The 12,964-nt window shown below is 40.3% G+C and overlaps 2 protein-coding genes across 3 annotated transcripts; both read left to right on the top strand.

Annotated features, from left to right (window-relative positions):
- The first annotated feature begins 2,873 nt into the window (after positions 1–2,873).
- LOC134082759 (serum paraoxonase/arylesterase 2-like) lies at positions 2,874–7,360 on the top strand. The gene is made up of 9 exons (XM_062538708.1): positions 2,874–3,026; positions 3,786–3,856; positions 4,311–4,366; positions 4,639–4,795; positions 5,022–5,148; positions 5,281–5,478; positions 5,558–5,639; positions 6,227–6,355; positions 6,731–7,360. The coding sequence occupies exons 1-9, from the start codon at positions 2,947–2,949 to the stop codon at positions 6,890–6,892; spliced, it is 1,062 nt and encodes a 353-aa protein (XP_062394692.1). The 5' UTR covers positions 2,874–2,946; the 3' UTR covers positions 6,893–7,360.
- A 105-nt stretch (positions 7,361–7,465) lies between these two features.
- LOC134082756 (serum paraoxonase/arylesterase 2-like) lies at positions 7,466–12,703 on the top strand. Of its 2 annotated transcripts, none has more exons than XM_062538705.1 (9): positions 7,466–7,617; positions 7,900–7,970; positions 8,164–8,219; positions 8,983–9,148; positions 9,355–9,481; positions 9,570–9,776; positions 11,754–11,835; positions 12,010–12,138; positions 12,291–12,703. In XM_062538705.1, the coding sequence occupies exons 1-9, from the start codon at positions 7,541–7,543 to the stop codon at positions 12,450–12,452; spliced, it is 1,077 nt and encodes a 358-aa protein (XP_062394689.1). In that variant the 5' UTR covers positions 7,466–7,540; the 3' UTR covers positions 12,453–12,703. The 2 variants fall into 2 exon arrangements, with proteins under 2 accessions (XP_062394689.1, XP_062394690.1); XM_062538706.1 differs by having other exon boundaries at positions 12,062–12,138; positions 12,291–12,431.
- Positions 12,704–12,964: the final 261 nt, after the last annotated feature.

Below are 12,964 nucleotides of genomic sequence, written 5' to 3'. Positions count from 1 at the left end.
GGCCCTTATATTCCCATACCCTCCCAAAATCCCCCTCTGCCCCCGCACTTGTGTGGGTTTACTGTGGGGTAGTGTGGGTTTACTGTGGGCTTAGTGTGGGGTAGTGTGGGCTTACTGTGGGGTAGTGTGGGCTTACTGTGGGGTAGTGTGGGTTTACTGTGGGGTAGTGTGGGCTTACTAAGTAAACCCACACCTGGCCCATGTGTACCTCATATGTAATAGTTGCAGTTGTTGAACAAGCTGGTCAATAATAGAATAAAAGACAAATCAAATGTACATAACACTGAAATTTATTAATTAAAAACACAGAAATTAATTTGCTCTGTGTGTGAGCTCTTCGGCTCCTGCCTCCATCTCGGCAGGTTTAATCCGCCTCTTTCAAATTCCTTTGTTTGCTACTGGACAAAGCTTCAACTAATCACACCACTCTTTCCTCTGATGTATGTAAAACAACCACAACGATAGGCTTCTCGCAAAACCCCATTGACATGCTTACTAGTGCATCATTGCCTTTACCGGGCCGTTAGTAATGCTTGATTTTCATTGGATTTCCCGATCCTGTGAAAATTTGGTGGATAGGCTGCTTGGCCAGACTTACTGTTCGCAAAATTTTGTGCAGCGTCACAGGAAGTATGGGCGAGCCCAGGCTACCTAAACATAGCCTGGAAAACCAGCGCCAACTGCTGGACGGCAAAATGTTTTGCCTGCATTTGGGTCTGGCCTCGGACCATTGAACATTTTGAAAACACTGCCCTGAATCTGGCAGATGGCAACTAAACCAATCACAACGCAGAGATGTGTTTTGAATCAACGCGGGCGGGGCAGAGGGCTCTGGGGCGGGGTTTTGAGGGAGCGTTGGCCTATAGGCACAGACACGGTTTGAAAGACAACGGGTTGTGCTCATCAACAATGTTCCGTTGTATCCATTGATCGAGGCCAGACTAAATTAGACATCCAATCCATTTAGGCTGGTTTATCAGGCTAACCTAAACATACAAATTGCACTGAAATTTTCATATTGATTTGGCACTGCAGCTGTCAGCATTCAACATTGCTTGAACTGTTTAAATTCTGAAATGATTGTTTGTTGGTTGATGTTCTTTTTCTATATAGTGTACACACACAGTATGAAAAGAAGCTTCTTTACGACCAGCGTCTTCAATAAGTTTCAATATGTGGTGTGGGTTTACTGGGGTTTACTGGGAACCCTAAGGGAAGAAGCTGTGGGTCCCACATGGGCTGCCCTTATGGGGCCAATGCGGGCAAAGTGTGGGCAAACCCACAGCGGGCTTGCCCGCAGAAATCCCTAAGTGGGGCCCCAAAGGGCAAAACAGCTGTGGGGCCCGCATGGGCTGCCCTTATGGGGCCAATGCGGGCAAAGTGTGGGCCTGCCCGCAGAAATCCCTAAGTGGGGCCCCAAAGGCCAAAACAGCTGTGGGGCCCGCATGGGCTGCCCTTATGGGGCCAATGCGGGCAAAGTGTGGGCAAACCCACAGTGGGCTTGCCCGCAGAAATCCCTAAGTGGGGCCCCAAAGGGCAAAACAGCTGTGGCCAATGCGGGCAAAGTGTGGGCAAACCCACAGTGGGCCTGCCCGCAGAAATCCCTAAGTGGGGCCCCAAAGGGCAAAACAGCTGTGGGGCCCGTATGGGCTGCCCTTATGGGGCCAATGCGGGCAAAGTGTGGGCAAACCCACAGTGGGCTTGCCCACAGAAATCCCTAAGTGGGGCCCCAAAGGGCTGTAACATTCAAACTGTATGCTAAACAAATAAACTGTGCATCTTTCATTACTGTATCATTTGAATACATTCTCGGTGTATGTTACCAGACTCTTCCAGGCGTCTTCAGTGAGCACAGGAGGAGCATGTTGCACGAAAGCGCAGTTGATTCAAGTAGCATGCGAGTGGGATCTTACATCAAAATTCAGGGAGGGTGACTGGAAATTCACGATATTTCGGAAGTTCAACATGAAGTCGAGGAGATTACAGCTTTTCTGACATGGTAGGATTATAATTCTTGTTGTTCCACGTTCTGGTAAAACTATAAGGTGGATAATTCCCATTATATTTGTGTAGGCCTCTTATCTTCTGCGTGTGTTTGCGTGTGTGTGTATGTGTGTGTGTGTGTGTGTGGTGAGTGCTTGTGTGTGTGTGTGCGTGTGAGAGAGAGAAAGAGAGAGAGAACGAGGATGAGAGAAAGGGAGAGACAGTGGAGTGACTGTGAAAGAAAGAGATTGCAACAGAAAGGGAGAGAGAGAGAGAGAATGAGAGACAGAGAAAGAGAGTGGTGGAAAGAAGGCAGGAGTGAGGGAGGTGGATTGAGGATAGGAGAGGAGGCTATGGAAGGAGGTGAGGAGATTGAAAGGTGTTACACAAGCAGCTGACCCGTCCCGTTGTTGCCTGAATAATCATGCGTAATTTTACGATTGAAAATAGTGCCCCCCTAGAAATCTCATCACTGATCTCATCATCTCATCAATCTGTATCACTGCACTCTGCAGCCGGGTCTGGTAGAAGTTCCACACTGCCTGCATGGCACACACCTCAGGCGAGGTTCGAGCTACACTGAGAGCGGGTGCATGTCAGAAATAAGACCAGAGCCTATTTTTCACATGACATGCAAGCTGTTGGAAGCATTTTAATTCAAAAGGTAGAATGAGGAGATGTTTTAATAGGGGTACACCGCAGCTGCGTCAGACACGTTTCTGACACCGGTGTTATGCTGCAGTTTCAAGCCAGCTCTTGCGCGCGCAAGCCATCAAAAATAACGGGGTTCATAGCGCAGCGCTGCCGCTTGCGCATACAACCTATGTGCCCCCCCCTTTAGGATTTTACTGTCCGTGTAGCCTATCACGTGATTCCGCAGCAAGTTTGACTTCCGTGTTAACTTTTGGGCGCACAATCTCCGGAGATCTCAGGAATGTTAATCACTGCCTGCTTCTCAACAAAATGGGAAAGAAACTAATAATCATATCGGTCATTATTGCTGCATTTTCAGCGTTTCTTGGTGAACGCGTAATGAACCTAAGGTAGGGGAATTTAATTAATTTCAATGAATTGCAACCTGCATCCTTCTGGTAAGATGTTTAATTGTCACCTTGGAAATACTTGCCTGCGAACTTCAAATAAGTGAAAGAATATCTTGGTGAAAAAAAGTAGGCTAGATTGTCCTTGAGGAACAACCAATCTGGTTCGACGAGTTGTTATTATCGTAACTTGAACATTATAGGTGCGTCTTCTGCAGCAAGTTACCACTTTTGCATACTGGTGTGTGCATGTGTTTAAAGTTCAATGTTGATTGAAGTCTTTCGCGCTACAGCAGCTGCGTACATGGGTCAATGTTTAATGTGTAGTCCACTACAGTCTAACAAGTGGTCTCAGCTTTTAAGGGAATGTAGAGCTAATGGTTTGTTTTCAACATCAAGTGTTTGAATATGTTTGTCATTTGCCTTTGGCAAATTAATAAAAATGTTCCTATCATTAAGCCTCCATTTATACTCATTGTAACATGAGAACATCTTAAAATAGCATGAGGTTGTGCCTGCTGCTCCCTGATAAGATATGAGTAGCCTCCAGAAATGATTTATTTCTTACTTTACATTCATTTGCAACCATTGAATCCTATGGGGCTTATCTTCTTCCCATAGCCTCTGCATGCACACTAAACCAATAAGCAAATTCTCAGGTGTTTCATCACCACCTGATGTTTTGAAAAGGTCAGGCATGCAGTAGTAACAGGTTTGCAAAGAACCTGGAACTCAAAAGGTACCCTTTGTTTTATTTCCCAGAAAGAAATTTCATGCTGATCGGGAGCTGACCCAAAACCACCTACCCAATTGTAAATATATCAAAGGCCTTGGTATGTGATTACTGCTATATGTGATTGCATTATCAACATGGTTGTATATTGTATTGTACAGTATATTGTTGTTATAATCATGTGATTATTCCAGATGATCTTTCTCTTGTCAAAGTAATGTAACATAGTTTTAACTTCAAAGTAACAGTTACATCATTTTGATGGTAATCAAATATGTAGAGTTGAGTAACATGAATATGAATATGTTATAATGAAGTGAATGGAGTCTCTGTCACTGCCATGAAACAGAACACCTGCTATTACACTATAACTTTGAGTGAGCAGGAGGTGACCCTTTCTGTCATTTTTTGACACACTTGGCTAACGTGCAGGGTCATCAAATAGACTTTCTTGGAACCATCTACATTGGGGAATGACTCAAAGGCGCACCCAGTACATTGAAAAGTGACAACAAGTGACAAACATCAACTCCTGCATTATGTTGCCTTCACAGAAATTGGATCTGAAGATATCACCATACTTCCAGATGGACAGGCACTAATAAGTACCGTAAGTGGCAAAATGACTGTGGCACCCATTTATGCTCTCTTATGAGCTAATCAAAAGCAAATAGAAGGTGGGGGTTTTGCCTCCCAAGGTTTGGCAATATCCTTATAAATGAGGTTAAAGGTACAGTATAGTTTTATAGGCTATAAAACCTGTCCAAGCCTTTATTATATCAACATAGAAAGTGAGGTTGGTATTTCCTTGTTTTATTTGTATATTTAAAAAATATACTAAAAAAAATGATCAACCAAAATCGGTCCCTCATATATCCCTAGGGTCTGAAAGTCCAAGGCATGCTGTCAGATAACCCTGGGAGAATATACGTCCTGGACATGGAAAAGGACAGAATGAAACCTGTAGAGCTGCGCATGGGAAGAGGCTTTGACCTCGAGTCATTCAATCCCCATGGAATCAGCACATACACTGATGCCGGTGAGCTCATCTCTTGACCAAACTCTTGACTGTTTAGCATCCTTTTTGCCTTTGCCTTTCTTTGTGTATACCTTTTAATGTGATAATGGATACCAAGATAGATATAGCTGCGCACTGTAAGTGTAATTGGTTAAATCCTCAGATACCCAGAAAAAGGCATGATGTCATAATTGCAGCAGGCATACTAACACACAGATCCACTTTAATGTTCACACTTTCAACACAGATGGTGCCATATACCTCTTCGTTGTCAACCATCCTCAGCATCAAAGTCAGGTGGAAATATTTAGATTCCTGGCGGAAGAAAATTCCCTTGTGCATCTGAAAACAATAAAGCACGAACTCTTGCACAGGTAAAGATGTGTCAGGTTGCACTTGTATTATATTGTATGATATCTGTTTTAGCTAACTTCCTCCGCTAAAACAGCAACTTAATAAGCTGACAGACCAGTACAGTCACTGACCCTTCTCTGTATCTCTTGCAGTGTGAATGACATAGTGGCAGTAGGCGTGGAGAGTTTTTATGCCACAAACGATAACTACTTCACTGGAATTCCGGCAATGTTAGCAATGCTCCTCGCCCTGCCCTGGTGTACCGTAACCTACTACAGCCCAGAGGGCGTTAAAGTTGTGGCAGACGGTTTTTACATGGCAAATGGCATCAACATTTCTCCAGACAAAAAGTATGTTTTTAAACATGTGTACGTACGAGTATCTAATGTGCTGCAAGATGGTTAGTAATGGTTCTTCTTCTTCTTACAGGCACATATATGTGGGTGATCTTACAGACAACAAAGTTCATGTGATGGAGAGACAAGACAGCAATGACTTAATACCAGTGAAGGTAAACTAGCTATCAGGACTTCTGCTCTCTTGCAAGCACTGTAGATATTAGCAGAAAGACATACATCACCTTTTGTATCTTTCCTAGACAGTTTGTGGTTGTGATGTTAACAGTCTTTAAACTCAGCAAGCAGTAACTCAACAAAACAGACAGTGGAGAATCTCTGACATTTTTCTCTTCTCAGAATTTATTTTTTAGCTTGAAGCACAGTTCATGTAAGCTCATTTGTGTGCAATTCACAAATAATTCATGTACTAAAGAAAGTTCATTTTAATGTATGCACAGTGCCTATAAAAAGTATTCACTCCCCTTGGATATTTCCCCTTTTACGACTTTTATCAATTGAATCTTAATCAATCTAATAACTTGAAACATCCCCTCTTTAATGTCAAAGTGAAGGTTAATTAATTAAAAATATGTAATGCAAAATAAGCAATTGCATACGTATTCACTTTTATAGGCACTGTACATCTAACAAACAGAATGCACACTCTGGGAGGTTTGGTTTGGTAATTATTAAATGTAAAAAGTGCTGGTGTAGATAAAAAATTGTATTTTAACAGTGTTCTACTGGTTTTGTGTTGAAGTTCATGGATGTGGGAACACCTGTGGATAATATTGAAGTAGATCCTGAGACCGGTGACTTGTGGGTGGGGTGTCATCCCAATGTCTGGAAATTCTTTTTCAATAACATAGAGGACCCAGCAGGTTCAGAGGTAAGACCACTGGCTCAATCAGTCTTTAAGTAGCTATGTGTTATTTGACCCTAAAACAGTTATTTCAAATTCATTTTGATGCTGCACTGACTTAGGCTATACAGAGGATGGAATCTCTGACATTGCTGATGCGTTCCTAGAATGCCTTGTATTATTACTGTGTAAGAGTAGCAGGGGATCATGGCTCTTTTTTTGTCAACTTTAGAGTTAGTTTAGAGTTCGCTACTATCTTAGCTTTAAACGGATACCCAGTACATTGAACATTTATGAAAAGAAGAATTCATACATTTTGTTACTATCTATATACTTTTTTCATGAAATCCAGTTTCATAACAAAGTAATACCTTGTGTTTTCACCTTTTCTAATTAAAATAGGTTATTAAGATTGCAGACATCCTCTCTGAGCAGCCGACCGTGACACAAGTCTACATGGATGATGGAAGTGTGCTCATCGGTTCTTCTGTGGCAGCGACCTACGGAGGAAAGCTCCTCATCGGCTCAGTCTTTCACAGAGCCCTATGCTGTGATCTTAATTAGTCAACTCAACAAGTCTTTCACAGAGCCCTACAGTATGCTGTGATCTTAATTAGTCAACTCAACAAGTCTTTCACAGAGCCCTATGCTGTGATCTTAATTAGTCAACTCAACAAGTCTTGCACTGTACACCTGACAGGCCTACTAGGCTACCTAAAGAAGCTGTATTGATGTTTGTAATTCATTAAAAAAATGTGACTGCTTTCTCTAGCCATGTTGTGAGAGAATTTACATAGGCTGTCATGTGCATTGAACCGTAGGCTAACGGACAATGTAGGCTACAACCTTGCACTTGAACATAAAAAACCTGTTGGGATGAACTATTACCTCATTAAGTCAATAAGCTTGTCTAAACTAATAGCAACCCACAAGTTGCCATTATTCAGAGTGTTTTTTTTGTTTGTTTTTTTTTAAAGAGAGAAAAGTGATATCTAGCATAGGCTAAATTTTTTTAAATAAAGTGACATTTTCAAAAAATCCGATTGAAGGGTGTTTTCCTGCTTGTATGCATGTATAGCCCAGTTTGATATGCGCTGAAAAGCAATGCATATTACTGGCTGACAGACTGGCTATGGGACGGACTGAAAGATCATTGACAAAAGGATATAGTCAACCCAATAGGCTAGCCTGTAGCCTATCTTCTGTGCAAACATGAGGAGATGTCTCGTTTTGTCTGTAGTTGTTCTGGCATGTGCGGTGTTTGTTGGATTACGACTGAATGCTCTAAGGTTTGAAACCTACTTTACTATTTCTCTCTGCTGTAGGCTATTTTTGTCTATCGTTCGTTTTGAATTGTGTTACGGCAGAATGAGTAGGCCTACGCAACGCCTCTGACAGCCACGGAAGGAGGTTGTGCAAGTGGCCCAGGACAAAGCTCAACTCTTAGGCTGACAAAGTTGAACAAGGTTGAAAATGTATTGGCAGAGCATAGGATTGTTGAAAACAGATCGGCTTGTGGAAAACAAGCGAGTAGCCTACACGTTATGACCAGAGTTTACTTTTCCTTGCAGTCACATGTCACTTGCAAGTCGTGAACTCAAACAAAATCACCTGCTCAAGTGTCAACTGATTAAGGGCATAGGTAAGTGTGCGGTAGGTTTGAACAACTCCAGAATTCTAACTGATAAAGTCCAGGGTTATGTCGGGTATTCTTCTTAGGAATTGGTCACCAAAAGTGACCTAATTATTTTTAAACAGTTGATCATGTGACCACACCATATTTATGATAATTTTCTTGGAGTTTATCTTAATACTAGGCTATTTTTGTGTTCCAGAGTTTGGAGCAGAAGACATCACTATCCTTAGAGACGGACTAGCCATTCTCAGCACAGTATGTTGTAATTGGCATTGCATGGCCTAATACATTCTCTATGCTTTCTTTACTTTTTATCCAATGCGCATTATTTAATTAAATGCTTGAACTTTATTCAATTCGAGGCATATATAGGCCTAAGCAGAAAAAAGCTGAGGAGGTTCTCCAAGTTCTCACAGGCAGAGAAAAGGCCATTGAATTGACTGGCCATTAGGCCCTTTCACAGCCTTATATAACTGCCATACTGTAGATATGGTGCATGATGGGGCCTGACAAATAGCCTTTTAGTTATTTTAAAAAATGCATTTACTACAATAAAAAACATCCTGAGATGGCACTACAGGTGTTCTTCATATTTGGTATTGCCTTCATATGACCCAATGCCAGATCAAAGAAAGATGTTTAAGTGAAAATGTACATCTCTTGTAGAATTTCCCTGAAAACATTGCAAAGATGGGCCTACTCCGTCCGAATCGTAGTGCATTCAATTAGGCTGTTTGGTTTAACCTATCATATTTATTTCTTAATTTGGCCTATATCTCTCGTCCGTCACAATACTCACTAGCAAAGACATGTCACTCATCATCAGCCAATCAGCGTGGTCTCTGCAAGCAAGCTTGTGCATGTTGAAAAGCAGTGATGAGCAATAATTACATTCCCTCTTATAGCTGAAGAACTTTTCTTCCAGTGGACATGACCTAAAACATTAATATTTTTAGTCCAGTTTTTTTTTTTTTTTGAGACACGGTATAGCTTACAGTAAACTCTGCTTATACCTTAGGGGTTGAAATATCCTGGTATGCCATCTTATTCTGAAGATCCTGGGAAGATTTATACCCTGGATCTCCTGGATCCTGACCTGACACCTATGCCTCTTCACATTGAAGGAGAATTGGACCAGAAGTCTTTCAACCCACATGGTATCAGTGTCTTCACTGATGAGAAAGGTATGGAGGGTATTTGTTCTGTTCCTCACAAGGGATTGCATGACAGACTGACTGGTCATCAGGGGGTGCTCAGATTATAAAATATTTGGGACATGTAGGAAAGCATCTTCAATGTTTGTCATATTCAAAAGAAAAGTTGGTGTAGTTTTCATAAAGTATTGTATTAACCTTTACAATTGTGCCGTAATATCTGACATTTCTTTTAGATGGATCAATTTACTTGTTTGTTGTGAATCATCCACACCATACAAGCCAGGTTGAGATCTTTCAACTCTTTGAGGAGAAACAATCCATTGTGCACCTCAAGACCATTAAACACAACCTGCTCCATAAGTATGTGTCGCTGATTAAAAATTGCAATCGTGTTGCCTTCATTACTGTGCACGAGTTGCATATTTTACATTCTCATTTCCTGTTGCAGTGTGAATGATATTGTTGCTGTTGGAGTGGATAGATTGTATGCCACCAATGATCGTTACTTCCAGCATGACTACGAAGGTCTGAACATGCTGGTGACCATCCTGGGCCTGTCGTGGTGTAACGTTGTGTACTACAGTCCAGAGGAGGTGAAGGTTGTGGCCGAGGGCATCTCCTCGGCCAACGGCATCAACATTTCCCCAGATCACAGGTTAGTTCTAACAGCTGAAAGGCAATGTAAAGATCTGCACACCGAAGAGCTCCCAAAATATATATCTTTTCTTTTTATTAAGTAACGTTTCAGGCTTCAGGCTTCCCAGAGAAAGTCTGAGGAAGGGCTGCAAAAGCCTGAAATGTTACTTACAGTTTTTTTCAATCGCTAACAAGCGTTTGTCCATTCAGTTGACACATTTTCAAAACTCTAAACACAGTTAGCACAGCATCGGTCTTTTGTGGCGATACCATTCACACATTTCATGTTGTTTTCACACAGTATGCAGTCAGTGAATATATTTTCACAATGCTTACATTTTCTTAACAGACAAACTATACCTCCCAACAAAATAATGGATCGTTTTTGCATTATTTTCGAATGTTAACACACAACATCCCACAATAGTTAAAACAATATTCCAAACCTTAGATACAGTATAAAAACCTTCGCTTCTGCAATGTTATCAATTCAAAAGCAATTTATCTCAACTGATAATAAACAAACAATCGAATAATTGACACAGATGATTTATGTTGGGTAAATTGGGCCAACCACAGCTGATTTCAGTCTATCTAGACTCAGTGGCAGGGGTTATTTCTCTCTATTACATTGACACTTACACAGTAAAAAGAGGAGGTGATGTTTTTGGAAGCAGAAACAGAAAAAGACAAATACTGTAATGTCTGGACGAGGAAGAGTAAGAGTAAGGAGCCCAGGGAGAAGAACAGGCCCAGTGAGAGGTGCAGGAGCACTGAGAGGAGCAGGTGCAGAGATTAGACACAGTAATATTGTGGGTTTTTTTGTTCACCCCCTTTTTATCTGGGCTTTTTGCTGTTGTTTTTTGTTCCGAATGCTCTTGTGTTTCATGGATATTTTGTTCACTGCAATGTTGTAAAACTTTTTCAGTTCTATCATAGTCTACTGTAAACAATATTACTGCACCTGTAGGTCTAGTGAACAGTAAAAAAAAAAGAAAGAAAAAAAAAGATTTGCTTTTTACTGGAATGCATTTGAATGTGAACATTACATCTGGACATACAGTTCCCAACCAAGAAATTTAGTGTAAAAATGCTGGATTGCATGTTTTGCATGCAAATACCTGTAAAACTGAAACATAAAAGTCTATGCAGTTTTTGTAATGTCAACAGTAGCCAGTATTTTGAAACCTAATGTACTCTGATTGACTGCATGTATCTTGTGAAGTGAAAACAAGCTTCATTCTTTGACAAAATAACTTCATTTTGAGTCAGGTTTCCAGTGTTTTGGTAAAGTTAGTGTGTGCAGAGAAATGACGAGTTAGTGTATATGTAACAAAATGTGGTGTAAGAACATGGAATGTGCTTTTGAGAGGAAAATTATCCATTTGGCCAATTGTGTTTTGTAGGTGAGAGTCTGTGTTTAGTTTTGAAAATGTGTCAAATGAATGGACTAACGTTTGTTAGCGATTGAAAAAAACTGTAATAGAAATATATATATATATATATATTTCTATTACAGTTTTTTTCAATCGCTAACAAACGTTAGTCCATATATATATATAGGGTATATATATATAGGGAGCTCTTCGGTGTGTGGATCTTTACGTTGCCTTTGAACTATAATTTATTTTTGATCTTGCTCCCTGCAAGTTTTTTACGGATGTACGTGATTTTACTTTGTAGTTCAAACAGCTGACAATGTGAATAATTGTGTTATTGTTGTTTGGATTCTCTGTGCCGAAAGTGTCTGTGATGTGTATCTTTATATTATGTACCTTTGACTTGATTTTATTTCATGAATCAATGCATGAATAGCAGGGCATTTTATTCTAAATCAGTTTTCTGAATTAGTTTGTGTTATACAGTATGTAACTTTTGTATTCATAGTAAAGCATCATAGTGAAACACTCGTATAGTAAACTCTCTTTGAATACTTATGGACGGTGCATTGTTTGATTATTATACGAATCAAGGGTTTTTACATTGCATGTTGCAGGTACCTTTATGTGTCTGATATTCTTGACCATGAAATTGATGTCCTGGAGATTCAGAAAAGAGATGTTTTAGTCTCTGTCAAGGTAAGAAAGCTTTAAGACGCATGTCTATGTAAATGGAAAACACACTCCCAACATGCTTCCTCCTAAATATAGTGACTGTTGTGCAGTGCTGAACACTAATCGTATTATTCACATGGTCTTATTAAAAAGCGAGTAAGAAATTAATTTTCCCCCCCCCTCAAAAACAAAATGCAGTCCATCAATGTGGGTTCACTTTGCGACAACATTGAAGTGGATCCTGACACAGGTGACCTATGGCTGGGGTGTCACCCAAACGGAGCCAAAATATCCCTCGATAATCCCAATGATCCACCTGGATCTGAAGTAAGTGTGTGTGTGTGTGTATTCAATAATAGTAATAGTTAAATACATATAATATTATTAAGATGTGGAACATCTTAAATTAAAATCATATCAAAGATGTCTATTGAGGTAGTAAGATACTGAGGCATGATTACATATTTCACATGTCCCAGGTGATCAGGATTAAGGACATTCACTCTGACCAGCCCATTGTAAAACAAGAATATGAAGATGATGGGAATGTTCTCATCGGGTCTTCTGTGGCAGCCAGATACGAAGGCAAACTTCTCATTGGGACAGTTTATCAACGAGCCCTCTGCTGTGACATTAGATAGTTTGTATGGCTACCTTTTGAGATTAATTACATTTCAATCGGCACATTTTTAATACTTGAGAATGCAAATTTAATGACAAAAAAATGAAGGAAGAATGAGGAATGTTCCCTTGTTGAAGTTCTTTGTTTTCATTCTGTTTTCTCTTATGGCCACTAGAGGGCAGTCACTCCATTTCACTTTTATGTATGTTCAGTAAACTAGAGTTGTTCTAAGGTTTACTTACAAAATAAAGTTGTAATTATTACATGTTATGTTGTTTTGGACATACCAATAGCTCATTTCTTAACCATATAGATTTGAGTCTCAGCGTATATGTTTTGTTGCAGCCAAACATCCTGTGCTCTGCCATGATTTTCCGACTACAAAAGCATTCCTTTAAAATATTTGGCCCACACTCAAGCATCCACTGAGATGTGTTAAACCAGTAGGTAACTGCCATGGGTAACTCCTATGTTCTATTGTTATTCCAGGCAAGTTGAGGCAGAGCCTGCTTGGCTGTAAGACGTTGAGTG

This window comes from Sardina pilchardus, chromosome 6 (genome assembly GCF_963854185.1).
Source record: "Sardina pilchardus chromosome 6, fSarPil1.1, whole genome shotgun sequence".
NCBI classification, from domain to species: domain Eukaryota; kingdom Metazoa; phylum Chordata; class Actinopteri; order Clupeiformes; family Clupeidae; genus Sardina; species Sardina pilchardus.
This window is presented reverse-complemented; position numbering and strand designations above follow the sequence as displayed.